This window comes from Loxodonta africana, chromosome 15, assembly GCF_030014295.1.
Source record: "Loxodonta africana isolate mLoxAfr1 chromosome 15, mLoxAfr1.hap2, whole genome shotgun sequence".
Classification (NCBI taxonomy): Eukaryota; Metazoa; Chordata; class Mammalia; order Proboscidea; family Elephantidae; genus Loxodonta; species Loxodonta africana.
In genome coordinates, this window is record NC_087356.1 from 6,957,328 (window position 1) to 6,976,832 (window position 19,505).

General features: G+C 41.2%; 1 protein-coding gene across 48 annotated transcripts in view; it reads left to right on the forward strand.

The window, feature by feature from the left end:
• Positions 1-19,505, forward strand: part of MAP4K4 (mitogen-activated protein kinase kinase kinase kinase 4) — a 214,402-nt gene that overhangs the window by 172,048 nt on the left and 22,849 nt on the right. For 4 of the 48 annotated variants that reach the window (XM_064268518.1, XM_064268522.1, XM_064268530.1 and 1 more), the window contains exons 13-22: positions 4,021-4,182; positions 6,905-6,991; positions 7,606-7,827; positions 8,981-9,142; positions 11,707-11,940; positions 12,873-12,976; positions 14,344-14,495; positions 15,424-15,521; positions 17,734-17,742; positions 19,206-19,381. In XM_064268518.1, the coding sequence (XP_064124588.1) occupies positions 4,021-4,182; positions 6,905-6,991; positions 7,606-7,827; positions 8,981-9,142; positions 11,707-11,940; positions 12,873-12,976; positions 14,344-14,495; positions 15,424-15,521; positions 17,734-17,742; positions 19,206-19,381 (1,406 nt within the window). The remainder of the gene's footprint in view (positions 1-4,020; positions 4,183-6,904; positions 6,992-7,605; positions 7,828-8,980; positions 9,143-11,706; positions 11,941-12,872; positions 12,977-14,343; positions 14,496-15,423; positions 15,522-17,733; positions 17,743-19,205; positions 19,382-19,505) is intronic. The other 44 variants (XM_064268528.1, XM_064268529.1, XM_064268543.1 and 41 more) reach the window with 25 other exon arrangements.

Below are 19,505 nucleotides of genomic sequence, written 5' to 3' on the forward strand. Positions count from 1 at the left end.
AGGAATACATAAACCATGATAAATGCCAACTTTGTGTACCCATTATAAATATTTGTGACTGATATCCCCAATAACTTTACCTTGAACTTTCTTACCTGTTGAAGAGTTAATGTAACAAATAAGAGAAATTTGCTAACTCTGTGTCCTCTAGATCTGTGCTTTCCAACAGAGTAGCCACTAGCCACATGTGGCTGTTTAAATTTAAATTAAGTATAATAAAATTAAACTAAGTTTCTCATACGCTTAGCAGCAACATGTGGCTAATGACTGTATGTGGGGGTAGTGCAGATATATTTTCGGTATTTCAGAGAGTGCTGTTGGATAGCAGAGGTCTTCAGGCTAGCATTTTTTCATATTCATGGGAAAAATTGTTTAGTTTTATACTTTGTACTATGTAAGTATTCATTGTCAAAAAGAACATTTCAGTACCTCTCCTGAAGTACAACGCTCTCAGTAATAGGATGCTATCCATACATCTACCAGGAAGATCAGTTAATGTTTATTATTCAAATTTACACACCAACTGCTAAGGCCAAAGATGAAGAAATGGAAGATTTTTACCAAATTTTGCATTCGGAAATTGATCAGACATGCAGTCAAGATGCATTGATAATTATTGGTGATTGGAATGTGAAAGTTGGAAACAGTGAAGAAGGATCGGTAGTTGGAAAATATGGCCTTGGTGATAGAAACGACACCAGAGGTTGCATGATAGAATTTTGCAATACCAAGGACCTATTCATTGGAAATAACTTATTTCAACAACATGAACAGTGACCGTACACATGGACCTCACCAGATGAAATACATAGGAACCAAATGGACTACCTGTGTGGAAAAAGAAGCCTGATATTATCAGTCAGAACGAGGCCAGGGGCTGGCTGTGGAACATACCATCTGTTTGTTGCTCATATGCATGTTCAAGTTGAAGCTGAAGAAAATTAAAACAAATAAACTAGAATCAAAGCACAACTTTGAATATACCACCCCCCCCACCCCCGAATTTAGAGACCATCTCAAGAATAAATTTGATCCATTGAACAGTAATGACTGAAAACCAGACAAGTTGTGGAAGGACATCATACATGAAGAAAACAAAGGTCATTGAAAAGACCAAAACAGATGTTAGAAGCGGCTCAGACTTGCTCTTGAATGTAGAGTAGCTAAAGCGAACTGAAAAAATGATGAAGTAAAAGTGCTGAGCCGAATATTTCAAAGGGCAGCTTGAGAAGACAAAGTAAAGCGTTGTAATGAAATGTGCAAATACCTGGAGGTAGAAAACCAAAAGGGAAGAATATGCTCTGCATTTCTCAAGCTGAAAGAATTGATGGAAGAATTCTATGAGCAAAAAAAAAATGGAATGATGTAGGAAGCATCCAAAAAAGATGAAAGGGAGTACACCGTCACTGTACCAAGAGAATTGGTCTGTGTTCCACCATTTCAGAAGGTAGCTTATGATCAAGAACTGATAGTGTCGAAGGCTGGTATCCAAGTTGCACTGGTGAAAAACAAGTCTTCGGGAATTGACAGAATACCAATCGAGATGTTTCAATAAACAGATGCAACGCTGGAAGTGCTACCTAGCCAACTGACTGGAAGAGCTCCATATTTACACCCATCTCAAAGAAACGTAATCCAGCAGAATCCAGTAATATCATTAATATCACACACAGGTTCAAAAACGGTTGCAGCACTACATTGACAGGGAACTGGCAGAAATTCAAGTTAGATTCAGAAGAGAACATGGAACAAGGCATGTCATTGCTGACTTCAGACGGATCTTGACTAAAAGCAGAGAATACCGAAAGGCATTTACCTGTGTTTTACTGACTATGCAATGGCATTAGACTGTGTGGATCATACCAAAATACGGATAACATTGTGAAGAATAGGAGTTCCAGAACACTTAATTGTGCTCATGAGGAACCCATACCTAGACCAAGGGGCAGTTGTTCAGACAGAACAAGGGGATGCTGTGTGGTTTAAAGTCAGGAAAGGTACGCATCAGGGTTGTGTCCTTTCACTATACTTATTCAATCTGTATGCTGAGCAGATAACCCGAGAAGCTGGACTATATGAAGAACAGGGCATCAGGATTGGAAGAACACTCAGTAACAACCTGCGTTATACAGATGACACAACCTTGCTTGCTGAAACTGAAGAGGACTTGAAGCATTTACCGGTGACGATCAAAGACTACAACCTTCTGTATGGATTACACCTCAACTTAAAGAAAACAAAAATCCTCGTTAAGCAACAGCACGATAAATGGAGGAAATATTGAAGTTGTGAAGAATTTCATTTTATTTGGAACCACAGTCAACACCCATGGAACTGATGTTGAAGAAATGAAACGACATACTGCATTGGACAAATCAGCTGCAGAAAACCTCTTTAAAGTGTTAAAAAGCAAAGATGTCACTTTGAGGACTAAGGTGCGCCTGACCCAAGCCATGATATTTTCAGTTGCTTCATATGCATGCAAAAGCTAAACAATAAATAAGGAAGACTGCGAAAGAATTGTTGCCTTTGAATTATGGTGTTGGTGAAGAATATTGAATATACCATGGACTGACAGAAGAGTGAGCAAATCTGTCTTGGAAGAAGTACAGTCAGAATCATCCTAGAAATGAGGATGGTGAGACTTTATCTCATGTACTTTGGACATGTAATGAGGAGGGATTAGTTCCTGGACAAGGACGTTATGTTTGGTGAAGTAGAGGGTCAGCAAATAGGAGGAAGACTCTCAACGAGATGGATTGCTGCGGAGGTTCCAACAATGAGCTCAAACATAGCAACAATTGTGAGGATGGCTCAGGACCAGGCCGTGTTTCATTCTGTTGTACTTAAGGTCAGAACCAACTTAATGGCACCTAGTCCCAACTACGAGTGCTTTACTGACGAACAGTCTGGTGCTAGATAAGACAAGTTATCAGTGGTGTGTGTTGCATTGCTCTGTACTGTGGAGTTACATAGAACAGTTGGATTAGGAAAAGGTGCGCTGCGAGATCACTGTGAACAGCCTGGACTTAGAAAGGCTGACAGAACCAGTCTGGTCATTCAGGAGCACTTTATGCATGTCTCAATGGGTGGCAGAATGTTGTATGGTTAAGGGTCTGGACTTCAGGGTTGTTAAGCTTGGGGCAGGGTCCCTGGTTAGTACAATTAGGCAGTCCACTACTAGCCGAAAAGTCAGCGGTTTGAATCCGCCAAGTGGCACCTTGGGAGACAGGCCTGGCGATCTCCTTCCAAATGGCCACAGCCTTGAAAACTCTATGGAGCAGATCTACTCTGTACACATGGGGTTGCCATGTACTGGAATCGACTCAATGGCTGCTAACTACACCAACATAGCTTGGGATTTGCTAGCTTGGTAACCTTGAGCAGAACACCTAAGTTTTGGAACCTGTTTTCTCATCTGTGGAGCCAGGGATTAAGTACTTCCTGGGTTGTTGTGAGGATTAGATGAGGTAAATAAAATGAACAATGTCGTATACTTAGCACAGTGCCACATACACTGTAAGCATGTGCTCGTTGGTTTTTTTTTTGTTTTGTAGCGGTAATAATGGTGCTTGTTATTCTTCTTGATATCGGTTCTTCTTGCCCTGGTGTGTGGTTCTTTTTTCTTCTTTGTCTCCTTTTCTTTGCCCAGCTTCTTGAGTCCTTTATTCCTGTCTCTTCTGTCTTTTTCTTTTGTCTCAAGCGTCCTGGATAACTGTTAGTGATACCAAAGGATAAAGGATTCTTTTTCCCCTAGTTGCTGTGCTACTGTGGATAGCAGGGAATAATTTCCATCAAAATGAAACCAAACCCTGTAAGAAGTCACATAAATGTAGCTCTTTTGACCAACATTTATGAGGAAGCCTGGTGTATTTGGGGGCTAAGGGACAAGTTGGAGGTAACAGACTAGTAAGGATGGGGTCCATGAACTTCTCATTAGCATTCTGTAACTGATTAGCAAGCTATCATGAAACCTATAACTAGAGGATCCCTGGTGATTGTACATCTTCATTTATATAGCAACAAAGGAGAGAACGTGAAGCTAGAAGGCAGCAGGAACGTGAACAGCGAAGGAGAGAACAGGAAGAGAAGAGGCGTCTAGAGGAACTGGAGAGAAGACGTAAAGAAGAAGAAGAGAGGAGACGGGCAGAAGAAGAAAAGCGGAGAGTTGAAAGAGAACAGGTTAGTTCACAAAGACCGTTCCAGCCTGTTTGTGAGATTTGTTACTTTGTGTGCACGGGTGCACGCACACACACACACACACATACCACACACTCAGGACTTTAGAGGTTTAAAAATGCTGAAACATGCAGTTGAAAGCACAATACATTCAGTCTCTTGTCTTAAAAAAATACGAGAATCATCATACTTTAGAAACCTCTCGAAACCAGCTAAGTCATGTCCTAGTAGTATAATATCTGAAAGATAGCTGAATATATCTTCTAGAATTTGGCTGAAATGCCGTGAACCCCAAACACCAGGATGGTAATTAATTTTGTTACCTGCTATAAGGAATTTTCTGAGGGAACAGTTTGAAATAATCCAGTGGTTAAATGAATATTGTAATATATTTGCATATAGTTCAGTATGTACGTATATATAGCATTAGAAGAACTAATAGTGTTTCTGTAGCATGTTCAGCCATTAATGGCCAGGTGTCAATAATACTTACAGCATTTTATTAATGCCACGTATAGTTTTATTTAGAATTTTTTTTGTTTCCTGAGCAACCTGTGCAAAGAAAAATTAACTGTGCCTTCATCTGTGTGTGGTGTTGGTAGGATTCCAGTCACTAACCCCTTGGCCTTTTATGTCTTTGGATTGATCACTCTTTGTTATCAGCTTTGAATTAGGGGGAAAAAAATAAAGAATGGGGACTAATTAAAATAATATTTGAAGTTCATATTTAAAATACTTATAAACTGTGGAGTCAGCTTCCAGTTTGCTTACTCAGCTATTGTTCTCGATGCTAATTATATGCCTTAGGTTTTCTGAGACTGGGTTCGTATACATGTGTGACTGTATTCTGTACGTTCATTGACTCTGTGTTAGAATCTTTGTGATTGGGATAGGATGTGATTTTTCTAGTTGTACTTGTGTCATGAAGGCAGAAACCAAATAAGTGTCCTCACTCTGTCTTTGAAGTTATGGTTTAATTCTACTTAGTTCAAAGAAGAAACAAGTTGGAGCCAGAGTCCTTCGTGTAGCGATCACTGGGTAAGGCTATTACCGCGAGTGCAGTTATTGCCATAGCATGTGCTGTGAAAGTTTAGGGTTAAATGAATGGGACTTGGAGCCCAGGTCAGAAGCAGGGTACCTCTTCCAAGGTAAGCTTCTCACAGACTGGTTTTTTGGCTGAATTTGCTTTGTAGGTTACAAGTTCATAAGGAAATTATATGCCATGATTCCTCTGTTACCTCATATTCTCCCAGTGAGAGTTACTGGTTAAGTAAAACTTGTGCTCAACCCATACATGTGGCTCTTCTGTTTTTTAAAGGTGTGCCACGGTACAAGTGGTCGGTCGACAGTAGACACTCTAGAAAAAATCCTCTGAATTTCGGAATAAAATTTCTCCTCAGTGACCCTTCGATTTCCTCCCTTTCTAGAACAGTCAGCTTTTTTCACCATTGAAAAGGAAGGAAGATTGTTGCCTACGGAATGTTCCCAACTTTGCAGAGTTATTTCCTATCTGATGTTTGACCCTCAAAACAAAAACAAAAGAACTGAGAGTTGGGAGAATAGATTCTTGATGCTCATTTCTCAAATGAGGAGACTGAGAAAAGGGAGGTTGAGGGCTTGGTAGAGATTATAAAGCTGTTACATGGTGGGGCTGAGATTACAGTCCAGGCCTCCTGATTTCCCAGCCCATTAATGTGCAGGCAACTTCAAGGCAGGATTTTTACCTCTTCACCTGACATATTTTGGAAATGTTGACCGGTTTTCCTTGTTAGGAAGGTTGATCACCCTCTTCCACTGAAAACCACCACCACCACCACTATTCCCAAAGACACACAGCCTCGTCATGGAAGAGCCTGGGCCTGTTCATTTGCAGGAAGCCTTCCAACTCTGGTGTTCCCAGACCATGGCTTCTAGAATGTAGTCAACCCATGTTCCTTCTGAGTCAGAGAAAGTACAAATGGTGTTTATTCTTGTTTTAATATTATACAGGTTTTGGTTTTAGATATCCAACATGGGTGGTCTGTGCTTGGTATAAACAATAACTAATAATTAGAAGCAGAACCTTCTGGTTTCCTATTTAATTAAACTCTTGATTTCTCTGAAGTCTGCCATCCTTAAGAGGAATGGCGTGCTCCTTTAAAATCCTGTGTTCTGACAGAAAAGCTTTCAGTGCCTACAGGTATATCATTGAGGTGCGTGTCATCATTTATTAGGTCTTATTGGCCAATTTCAAGGCTTTGGAAAAATCCTTAGCGATAGTTTTTTTGTTTGTTTTAGGTACAGGCAGTCCCCGGGTTATGAACGTCAGACTAACAACTCATAACTTAAGAAAGAACTGCCATAAAGCCTATTATATTAAAAATTTGAGCTAAAGACATAGAGTGGTTTGTAATAACAAATGCACGCATTGCTTTGTGATGCTCATGAAAATGTTCCTCGGCTTGGAAGTGTTTCTTAAGCGTTTTATATACATAGAAAGGTAAAATATATACTATATACGAAGACAAACGTGTGACTGATGCTAACTAAGAATCGTAGGTTCCAGCTTACCTACAAATTCAACTTAAAGGCACCCTTAGGAATGGATCTTAAGGGACTGCCTGTCTTTATCATTAATGAATTACCACCACAGACAATTGGGGCAGGCAGTTCTTGGTGCTCTGTTGAGGTGGTTCTGAAGATTTCCTTTGGGGAAATTGATTGCTGGGTGATTTCTGTGTGACAGGAGTATATCAGGAGACAGCTGGAGGAGGAGCAGCGGCACCTGGAAATCCTTCAGCAGCAGCTGCTCCAGGAGCAGGCCATGTTACTGGTAACGCACCGCGTCTGTCTTCTTCTCTAGCGTTAGGGCTCACACACCCCTTCCCTGAGTTGGGCACAGCCGTGGTGATGACCAGGCCATTGTGGTTAGCGCTGTGGGCTGACCGGCTCAAATGGAGACATCCTCTGTGATCTTCCTATTTTGGGCAACTTGAGAGGTGGCTTTTACGCATCTGCTTATTTTCCGTTAGTAAGTTAACTGTTCTCGTTTGGTAGCTGGACAATGCTTTGAACTTGTCGCCCAGTGAACAAACTAGAACGCCTGGGGCCGTAGATTCAAAGCACACGCCATATAGTAAAACTTCGTCGGGAATGCTAGTTTAGGATTTTTACCTGGTGTACTATAATTATCTCTTGCCACTGAAACCGACATTTAATTGAATTCTCTTTTACTCTGTTCAGTGATTATTACCCTTAGCAACAAGCTGTCAGATTTTCCCACAGGTAATATGCTATTTAAAATTCCAGCCATTATACTTTATTAAAAAGCAGGGGGGAAAAAGTATGATCTTTAAAGAAAAAAAAAAAAAACTTGAGGAATACAGAGGAGGAGGCGAGGTCTCCGCGGTCGGTGTATTTAGTGTTAATATCCTCTCCCTCTCCAAGGAGTACCGTTGGCGGGAGATGGAGGAGCACCGGCAGGCAGAGAGGCTCCAGAGGCAGTTACAACAAGAACAAGCCTATCTCCTGTCTCTACAGCATGACCACCGGAGGCCGCTCCCGCAGCAGCACCCGCAGCCGCCGCCGCCGCCGCAGGAGAGAAGCAAGCCCAGCTATCATGCCCCAGAGCCCAAACCCCATTACGAGCCTGCCGACAGAGCTCGAGAGGTAGCCTCTCCTTTGTTGCTTGGCCATCGGTCCTGTTTTGGTCCTTCTCTGGAAAGTAATGCGATGACTCTTGAGAATTGTCTGATATTAATGCTAGAATGGGCACAGAGATCAGGTAATGATCCACCCTCATTGTTTTCTAGCTTTTTCTTTGTTTTCAGAGGAGTGGTGGAGGGGCTTGCGTGGGGGGCCTTGTGACTAGTTGGGTTTTTTTCCATCGAGGATCGCAGTGCCTCAGTTAACAAATCTCAGATGAATTGGAAACTAAACAGAAGCGTGTTTGGCGAAATCGTTCTCAAAAATCTAAATGAAGGGAATGGTCAACTGTTTTTCCAAAAATAGGATGAGGATGTGTGCCTATAGCCCAAGTTGCTGACTTTTCAGCTATCGTGATGAGTTACCCACATGGTGCATTCGGGCTGCCCAGAGCCTCAGACTAACAAGGAGGTGGCAAACCCGTAACTGTTCAGGGATACTAGGAAGATCCGACTCATAGCGACCCTATGGGACAGAGTAGAACTGCCCCGCAGGGTTCCCAAGGCTGTAATTTTTATGGAAACAATATACCAGATCTTTCTCCCGAGGAGCAGCTGGAGGGTTTGAACTGCTGACCTTTGAGTTAGCAGCCAGGTGTTTAACCACTGAGCTACCTGGGCTCTTTTACGAGGCAGATTAGGGAGCTGATATGCCTCCACAGTATGTTGAATCCCGGCCAGTAGGTGGCGCCCTTCACTGTGTCTGACCTTCACAGAGAGTGGCTTCTGGGGAAAAAGTGTTTTGCTTACTCTGGAGTGGCTTTATTTTTGGTGGAATAAAGTGTGTTTTGGGTTTCTGATGATAGTCTTTAACCCATTCGTTTAGTTGGTTGTGGCAGATTAATTTTTTACCAGTATAAAATGGTATACAACCAGAATTCTGGGCCAGGAGATCTGAGAGGCCACCCGCTTAATTTTTGTCTTAAGCATTTTCCCTTTCCTGAGTCACGTTGTAACCCTGCTTTATCTGCCCCCCCCCGCCCCCTTTTCCCAGCTATGCTTTTCTTGTAGCTGAAGTTAAACAGAAAATTTTTCTTCAGAGCCCTCCCACCTTCAGGCTTCGGTATCGCTGCTTTCCCTACTAACAGTGGGTCATGTCTTCTAATTCTCTGATGCAGGTGGAAGATAGATTTAGGAAAACTAACCACAGCTCCCCTGAAGCCCAGTCTAAGCAGACAGGCAGAGTTTTGGAGCCTCCAGTGCCTTCCAGATCAGAGTCTTTTTCCAATGGCAACGCCGAGTCTGTCCATCCCGCCCTGCAGAGACCAGCGGAGCCACAGGTAGCCACAGACGGTTCTGCTGTGGGTGGAGACTTCGGTGGCAGCTTGTCCAGCCCCGGGCCTGCTTGTGATAGTTTGGTTCATTCTGCATTTAGAAAGAGATGCGCAGGAGTGATTTTAGACTAATTTGAAGAGGACATGCACTCAGTTGATAATGGAAAAGGAGGACTTTCATTTTTGTTGTATTTAAGAACATCTAGATTCAGTGATTTCTTTTCCTGTCATAACATTTTACCTTCTGTAACTCAGATTAATTTTAATAAATGAGTGCCTCCTTACCCTAATACAAAGGTTTTTTAGTTTCGTTTTAAGGAAGTTATTATTATAAGTAAATGGAGGGAGAACCAGGGCTTCATTATTATTTTAACGTGCCTTTCTCCCACTTGTTTTAAAGTAGTTTTCATGCAGAATTTTTTTTTTTTTTGGTTTGTCCCAGAGTACATAATTTCTGGGGGGAAAGACCTTTGACCAGATCCTCAAAGGGTTCAAAGTCTAAAAAAGGTTAAGCTCTAGTGAATTGATATTGGCCTGCCATGAAGTGGATCAAGGTGAAGGTCAAGATTTCTCATTAGGTCTGTACCAGCATCCTGCCTTGTCTGAGTGAGGGAGAACTGTCAGGCAGTACGGTTGGAAGAGAACCCTCTGCTGTCTGGAGCAGAAAGTAGACAAAGATCACCCATGTTAAAAATCTCAGAGACCCTTAAAACACTGTGCCTGCCCTCTTCCTGAAAATAGTTTTAACTTTTAGGCATTTTCCTTCTTGGAGCTATGAAATCTAGACTATTGGGAACAAGTTCTTAAGTATGAATCACTTGGCCCTGTCGTGTGCATGCCTTGGGGGACTAAAGCTCATGTTTCTGTGATAGAAGTAGGCGTGGTGTCTGAAAAACAAATTCAAATGAGATGTGAGGGTGCTTCCTGATAAATAATCCCCTTGGACCTGTAAGGTATGAGTTGAGGAACCACAGCATGGGGGGGTTAAGAAAGAGAAGAACCAGTATTGAATCAAAGGGTTTGTATCTGGGTGCAGGGGGGATTGTTACATGGGATCAACAGCTTTTTGAGGCTAGAAGTAAAGAGCTGGCCCCTCAGCGAATTGGCAAGCCCAGAGAGTAAAGAATGGAAGGAAAACAGGAGAAGGTAAGAGGAAAGAGGGACTAGTTGGGTACGTTTGACAGCACTTATTCTGTAACAGCATCATACTGGTTCCCGGTGTGGACACATTGGAAGAGTCCAGAATAAAAGTTTTTGTTCTGAAAGTTAAAACTTAACCATAGAGAAGATCTTTGTCTATCTAAGCACTAGCAAACAGCTTGAAAATAGGAGTTCCTGGATTGTGTAGACTTCATTTTTATAGTCATGATTAATTAACGTAGTAGCTGGAAGTAGTCTCCCTGTTCCTCCTTCTAGTCTAAAGTTACTTTTGACTAAAACATACACCTATGAAAGCATTCTTTGGAGGAAATTTTTTTTCTTATAGGGCCATTTATTTTAGAACTCATTTTTTTAAATTATAATTACAGGTAATACTTTAAATGACATGCCTTTCCCTCTGAAAAATCATGAACATTTTAGAAGCTTGGAGGCTGTGTGAATCTCACCTGTAAAATACAGAAGTTGGAGACCTGGAACTAGCTCTGAGTCTTGTATTTGGAAAGGTTCAAGCAGACGAGATCCAGTGTTTTCTGTTGGCATTAAATACACTGATGTATTAGATATGTAGCTAGAATTATGTAAATTACAACATTGAATTATTTACAACAGTATATAATTTATTGTTTCAAAGGTTGTTTTCCAAATTTAAAAGCAGCTGGATAAACTCAGGTGATAAGTAATTACTGTGTTTCTCAAATTGTCAAGGAAAAGGGATGCCCCAACAGTAGTCACTTAAGGGAATCCACGGTACTGAATATTTCTGAAGAAATCACATTTCTCTTTCTTTTATAATTAGTATGAGGAAGTATGGAGGTAACTCAAAGGTTATGATTTTAAGGCTTCAGAGGGGGAAGGAAATTTCATTGGTGTATTTAAAAATGTAGATGTCTTTAAGTTATATCATTATGGTCTGTCAAAACATTAAGGGGTTTGTCTTTGCTTGTTAAATGTGCTGTTTTGTTGTTACTTGGCCTGTAATATTGAACTGCCAGATATCGTGAAGATGGATGGAGAGGTTTGCATGTTTGGTAGCATCCTTTATCCTGGGATCTCTTAACCTTCGTTTGCCTCTCCTTTCTCTCTGCTTTAACATAATAGGTATGCATGCCCTTTAGGACAGGTGGTCTGTAAAGCTCTTTAAAACAATCTTCATGTTTACTGCTATCTGTATATGTTTGTCTAGACATTAGAAGAGTTTTCCTTATAAATGTACATTTGCTTTTTTCTACATGTTGTGTTCCCCAGATCACTCTTCACTTAAAAGTGTAATTGTTTTACTGCTTGGCTGACCTAATGTTGTACCACCTCCGGTTTGCATTCCCCTTTTGGCAGTTCCTGCTTTGGATTTGGTATTGACCAGAAAAGCCAGTTTGATGCCTTGAATGTTTTGTGTTTTGTTTTCTCGTAAGGTACAGTGGTCCCACCTGGCATCTCTCAAGAACAATGTTTCCCCTGTCTCGCGATCCCATTCCTTCAGTGACCCTTCTCCTCCCAAATTTGCACACCACCATCTTCGCTCTCAGGACCCATGTCCACCTTCACGCAGTGAGGTGCTAAGTCAGAGTTCCGACTATAAGTCGGAAGCACCCGACCCCACCCAAAAGGCTTGGTCTAGATCAGACAGTGACGAGGTGCCTCCAAGGGTAAGAAGCAGAAAGACAGACGTGTGCTTCTTCTTCTTCTTTTTTTTTTTTTTAAATTACTTGTTGTAATTAATGATATGATAACTTCACCGGAATGAAAGGGGTACTGAAATGTCAAAGGAGCTTTTTACTGTGGGGAGAAAGTCCACAGTTAGACAGTTGTATTCAGCCAGTGGGCAGTTAGGTTCTTACTATTGTTCTGTAGATACTGAAACACAAGGTAGCAAAGCCATTGAAGAGTAAATTTGTAACATGTGTGCTTGTAGACCAAATTGAATCATAGTTTACTGAGCAGCTTCTAAGTTGAGACCGAAACAAATGCAGATTATTTCGCAACACTAACCAATATCAGAATGTTCAGAAAAGGGTTTATAAGGAAAAACATTGATGTAAATGATTCAAAGAAAAGAATTTTTTTCTTTTTAAATTAAGTTTATTTTGTTGTATTTTTTTGGTGGTGGGATGTAATTATTTACTGGTGAAATCAAACAAAAAAAGGGCACATTTTAGTTTGTTTTTCCTCTACTTGGAATTTGCTTCCTGTGAGTATTTTCTCGCTTCCTGCCAGTCTTGGCTTCCGACTGATCCGTTTGTAGATTGTTGTTTGGTTCCTTTGAGCTTATTTTTCTGGTTCTCACATTATCTTAGCAAAATGCTTTATATGTCCCCTGCCACCAAGCTTCGGTCCAGACATCATTTAAACGTTATAAAAGCATAGAAAGGCTGTCTCTGCTGGCTCCTTACATGCATTTGATTAAATTTTCTCTTCCCATTGTATCCAAAAAGGACCAGAGAAGGATCAGGGGTGGGAGTAGGTTGGTGATAGTAAGGCTAACATAATTAGGACTGCTTTAAGAAGTATGTTTTGGTGGGGAAATCTTTGTTTCTCCTCCTGTTTTCAGTAATTTAATTGTTGTATCTTCTACCTGAAGGTTCCCGTGCGAACGACATCTCGCTCTCCTGTTCTGTCCCGTCGGGATTCTCCCCTGCAGGGCAGTGGACAGAACAGCCAAGCAGGTCAAAGAAACTCCACAAGGTAAAAGAAGAGTGAACGTTAAGAACAGGTTTACTGGCTGATCTCCAGCAGTCTTATGTCATCTGTTTTTGCAGCAGTGCTCGTGAGCATTAAAATTCTGGGCCAAAGAGGGTATCAGTTGTGAGAGAAAACCTGCCATAATATTCACTGGCATGAGTAACATCAAATCGATCTATAGAAAAAGAGGATGTAAATTGGGTGGGTGTATTAGTGATTTTAAAATGAAAACTACCATCCCCTGTATAAAAACAAGTAGAAGGAACAAGCAGAGAAGAGAAAATAGTTGTAAATTTTAATCTGAGGGTGTTTATTTTCTAAGAGCTTGGTTAGTTCTTTGGAATGGTATAGAAATCATAGGTTACTGAAGAAAGTCAGTGGTTGACGGTCTGCAGCAAACTAGTGAATCAACCAAATAATAGCGTTTTAGGTTCTAGAGCTGCTGTGTCCACTGCAGCAGCCATTAACCACTTAAACAAACAAACCAAACCCATCACTGTTCAGTCTAATTCTGACTCATAGCGACCCTAAATTTGAATTTTCACTTGATTAAAATTACATAAAATAAAAATTGGCTTCCTTAGTGGTTAGTTAGTGGCTGCCGTATTGTGTAGCACAGGTAATAGAACGTAGGGGAAGGAAAGAGCACGGTGTTGAGTGTTTTATAACTTGATCATCACTGAACATCTAAAGTTGGACATCTGCACATTGTACGTTGGTATAATTGGAAGTAGTGAGATGGGTGATAATCCAGAAGGTACAGAGAACCCTCTTATTCCTTAAGTGATCAGCCAGACTATGGTATTCTCCTGTGATTAAATCTATGTTATTAATTCTTACCTGGCAGACTTGCAGTGGGGTATATCCATGGCCAGATTGACATCACCGGCCATGCTTTCTGTAACATGTGCCATCATGGCTCTTGCCAAGGAGTATACTTGAAAGGTGTCAGTTTTTGAGTGCACTGATGGATGAATGAGCAGCCTGCAAACATAATATAACTTTGTGTGTGTGTAAATAAATGGAATTTTTTTTTATATATATTAAAAACCAAGTTTGTAGCTGCGACAGAAACAGTGTTACTTTTAGACTGAACAAGTAGCATTTTCTGTCACACCTAATGGGGATTTTAGACATGCTAAAGATAGCATATAGTTCAACGTTTTTAGTTTGTTAATCTAGGAGATAAAATTTGAGAATAACGTTGTAATAACGTTTGGTGAATTTAATGTTAGATGCTGTTGACAGGCTGTTTGTCTCCTACCTACGTTCAGAGACGTCGAATGCAAACATCACATGTGTGCTTATGGTTTGAGCCTACGTCTTGGAACACTGCATTAGTTCTCTTTTTCCTTTTTCTCCCCCAACAGCAGTATTGAGCCCAGGCTGCTCTGGGAGAGAGTGGAGAAACTGGTGCCCAGGCCTGGCAGTGGCAGCTCCTCGGGATCCAGCAACTCAGGGTCCCAGCCTGGGTCCCACCCTGGGTCTCAGAGTGGCTCCGGGGAGCGCTTCAGAGTGAGATGTAGGGTGGCTTTCTTTCTCCCTTTTCCCCTTAGCAATATTGGGCTATGGTTAGTGCATTGGAAGTCTTTAATCATGGAAAGATGGCTGTGGTTTGCACACAGCTGCACATGACAAAATGATATTCCATTGTAGGTTGCTAATAACACTGAGAGCAATCATAACTTTAATTATGAAGAGCTCTTTTTTTTTTTTTTTTTAATTTTGAGAGCTTACAAGGGCCTAGCACTGTGAGCACTTTGCACGCATTATCTCATTTAATTCTCACAGGAGCCCCAAGAGATATATATTATTATATCCCCATTTCACAGATTAAAGAAACCATGGTTTAGTGAGATGAAGTAACTTGTGTAAGGTAATTAGCTAAATGTCAGAGGTGAGATTTGAACCCACTTCTTTCAGACTCGAGGGCCTATACTGTCATCAGTATTGGTGATTTTAACTTACTCATATAGAAGATTAGTCAAAATGCCCTCTGTGATGTTATTGACGTAACATACCTAGGTATTGATTGTGAACACATGGTAAGTAGATAGACAGTGGTAATGGAGGATTCTAAGACAGGAATCAGAAAGACTGCCAGAGATCTCCTAGGTCTCCCTTTTGCCCTGCAGTTCAGGGCAGGGGTGGAGAGAAAGGCAACAAAGGGTTGCATAGGCTAGAATGGCTTTGTAGCACTTAGAATATGCCAGCATGTGTCTGGATAGGCTAGAACGGCTTTGTAGCACTTAGAATACGCCAGCATGTGTCTGGATAGGTTTAGAACGGCTTTGTAGCACTTAGAATACGCCAGCATGTGTCTGGATAGGTTTAGAACGGCTTTGTAGCACTTAGAATACGCCAGCATGTGTCTGGATAGGCTAGAACAGCTTTGTAGCACTTAGAATACATTAACACATGTCTGCCTTTGTCTCTTTTGAACTGAACAGCATCGTCCAAGTCTGAAGGCTCTCCATCTCAGCGCCTGGAAAATGTAGCGAAAAAACCTGAAGATAAAAAAGAAGTCTTCAGACCTCTCAAACCTGCTGTAAGGATTACATAAAATCAGTTTTATTTATTTCAGGCCTGAGTGAGATCTTTCTGGTAAAAATAAATAGTTGAGAGGTCTGCAATCCTTTTTGTTAGCCCCCTTAACATATTTGACGAATTAGAGGGAATGGCGTAAACCCCAGACACATCTGAGCCTTGCTGTCTTACTCGATTTAGGTCCTGTAGAAAGCATCTAGTAGAGTAATACTTTTTTATAGGGTTTCAGCTGTACATTTTATGTACAGCCAGCCTCATATAGAAACAATACAAAGTGTAGCTTTTGTTGAGTGAAGTTTTCTTCTAAGAAAATAGACATTTAAAAACACACAAGGAAGACATAAGAACCTTTACACGGACAGATGCACGCACACCCATGTTCACTGCAGCACTGTTTACAATAGCGAAAAGATGGAAGCAACCAAGGTGCCCGTCATCGGATGAGTGGATAAATAAGTTGTGGTATATTCACACAGTGGAATACTACGTGTCAATAAAGAACAATGATGAATCCGTGAAAGATTTCATAAATGGAGGAATCTGGAAGGCATTATGCTGAGTGAAATTAGTTGCAAGAGGACAAATATTGTATGAGATCACTATTATAAGAACTTGAGAAATATCTTAAACAGAGAAGAAAATATTCTTTGATGCTTATGAGAGTGGGGAAGGCAGGAGGGAGGGAGAGGGGTTTTTACTAATTAGATAGTAGATAAGAACTATTTGAGCTGAACGGAAAGACAACACACAATACAGGAGAGGTCAGCACCACTGGACTAAACGGAAAGCAAAGAAGTTTCCTGAATAAACTGAACACTTTGAAGGCCAGCGTAGTAGGGGCAAAGGTTTGGGGACCATGGTTTCAGGGGACATCTAAGTCAATTGGCATAATAAAATCTATTAAGAAAACATTCTGCATCCCGCTTTGGAGAGTGGCATCTGGGGTCTTAAATACTAGCAAGTGGCCATCTAAGATACGTCAGTTGGTCTCAACCCACCTGGAGCAAAAGAGAATGAAGAACACCAAAGACACGAGGTAATTATGAACCAAGAGACAGAAAGGGACACAGAGCAGAGACTACATTAGCCTGAGACCAGAAGAACTAGATGGTGCCCGGCTACAACTGATGACTGCCCTGACAGGGAACACAACAGAGAACCCCAGAGGGAGCAGGAGAGCACTGGGATGCAGACCCCAAGTTCTCGTAAAAAGTCTAGACTTAATGGTCTGACTGAGACTAGAAGGACCCCAGAGGTCATGGTCCTCAGACCTTCTGTTAGCCCAAGACAGGAACCATTCCCAAAGGCAACTCTTCAAACAGGGATTGGACTGGACTATGGGATAGAAAATGATGCTGGTGAAGAATGAGCTTCTTCGATCAAGTAGACACATGAGACTATGTGGGCATCTCTTGTCTGGTGGAGAGATGAAAGGGCAGAGGATGTCCGAAGCTGGCAAAATGGACACGAAAACAGAGAGTGGAGGGAAGGAGTGTGCCGTGTCATTGGGAGGAGAGCAACTAGTAGAAGTATATAGCAAGGTGTATATAAATTTTTGAATGAGAGACTGACTTGATTTGTAAACTTTCACTTAAAGCACAATAAAAATTTAAAAATTAAAGAAGAAAAATAATAAAATTATTAGTAATTGGAAAAACACACCCACACACACAGGGAGCCCGGGTGGCGCAGTGGCTAAGAGCTCAGCTGCTAACTAAAGGGTTAGCAGTTCGATTCCACCAGCCACTCCTTGGAAACCCTGTGAGGCAGTTCTCTGTCCTACAGGGTTGCTATGAGTTGGAATTGACTCGACGGCAAGAGGTAAAAACACACAGAAGAAAGAAAAGCCTTTTTATCTATTCGCTTGACATTAAGCTTCACTTACTGTTAATGAGTTGGGCATTTACAATACTAGTTTTTAGAATAATTTTTTTTTAATCACCTTCTTAACTCTGTTGCTTAAATGCTGCCTTTTTGTACCTGGGGTGGTAGCTGTACCTACTTCTCATACTTCTCCTGTAATCCTTGTAGTGTTCACTGGCCATGTAACTGCACGTGGGGTGGGGTTTTAAGTCCATCAGAATTTTGATTTCCTACTTGAACTGATCTCTGTGCTTCTCCTCTCTCCTCTCTTCCTACCACACTCCCTCATCCTGTGCATTCTTCGTCAATGATGACTTTTCGGACTCAATGAAACCACTGCTGTACCAAAGGGTGAAGTGGTAAGCCCCATGTCTGAAATATTCTTCCTCAGCACCGTCCTGATTGCCTTTTACACTTAGCTTGTTTTCAGTGTACATCTTTGCTTTCCTCTACTTGATGCTTTTCTCTTTTCTAGAATTTCAAAACTTTAAGCTTTTGCTTCAGCTTTTTTTAACACAAAATTTGTTAACATGAATTTTTTAAGTTATCAAATGCATCTTTTGAGTCACTTCTTAAAATGCCAGTTATAATCATGAAATAATAGCAAGGCTCAAGGTACAGCGCTTGATCACTGTTACTCAGAGGCTCAAGCTCAAAGACACAAAGCTGTTCTTAACTGTGGAAAAGAAGAAAAATAAGTTGTAACTACTAAAAAAAATTAGCAAGATACCCTGCTTTTTTAGAAAAAAGAAAAAAAAGTCATAATTTTAAAATAAAATTCCCAAGTAGATGTACTTTGGAGTTTTATATAAAAATGTAGAGTAGAAATAACAAGCCATCTTGAAAGCTGTGTTTGGCCAATTGATCAAGTCTTAAAGTATCTCAATGTAGAAGAGTAAAGGGAAGGGAAGCCCTTTAAAAATAACTTTAACTATGGATTTTTTCTCTTTCTAATGTCCACAGGAAACCCTGGTGGCGTAGTAGTTAAGAGCTATGGCTGCTTTCCTAAAGGTCACAGTGAGAATCCACCAGGTGCTCCATGGAAACTCTGTGGGGCAGTTCTACTCTGCCCTGTAGGGTGGCTATAAGTTGGAATCGACTCGATGGCAGTGGGTTTGGTTTGGTTTTTGGTTTAACGTCCATAGTCATCGGAGGTACTATGAGGAAATGTGGGGAAGGCGCAAAGGGGAAGACAGTTAAGGCCACCTCGCCTCCAGCCCGCAGCAGTCAACCGCCTTATCATCAGCTTTTAAATGAACATAGCATGTTGTTAACAGGTGGTCAAACAAGATGTGTTAAATAGTATACTAGCACTCGCTTCTCTACTTTCACGTTTTGTGTAGGTTTCAAATGTTTAAAAATAAAAGAAGTAAAAATAAGAACTTAAAAAAAATATACTTTAAATTGAGCCTGTTTAATTAGAAGCTTGCTTTCTAGACATTCCCCTTGAAAGAAGACTTTGTCATCTAGACAGGCATCTTTACAACAAAGCCCAAGCATCTGTCTACATAGGTTTGTTGATCTAGAATGATGTATTTGGAAAAAAAAATACAATCAGGCTATCATAAGCAGATTATTGTATTTTTTGTTGTTGTGGGGTTTGACCTGTATTCAGTATCCTTGGCTGTCTTTTCTTTCAAAAGCTGTCAGAGCCCACCTTCGTATCAAATATCAAACTCTGGTAAACGCTCTATAAAACAGTCGTACAAAACTGACATCATGGCTCTTTATCGCTGGTCCCAGTAAAGAACTTCTCATTCTTTTCTGTTTTCTCCCCACTCTTCCCTTGGCCTTATTCTCTCCTTTCTGCCCTGTGCTTCAGGATTTGACAGCACTGGCCAAGGAGCTTCGAGCCGTGGAAGACGTGCGGCCACCTCACAAAGTGACCGACTACTCCTCATCCAGTGAGGAGTCGGGGACGACAGATGAAGAAGATGACGACGTTGAGCAGGAGGGTGCTGATGAGTCCACCTCAGGAGCAGAGGACACCAGAGCAGTGTCAGTCCTTGGTCCATTTTAGGGAGGACGAGGGCATGCCCTTCCAGCCCTCTTCTGACGTGTTTTCCTAGACATATGTTTCCATGAGCATTTAACATTCACTCATCATGGATTAGGCAGCAGC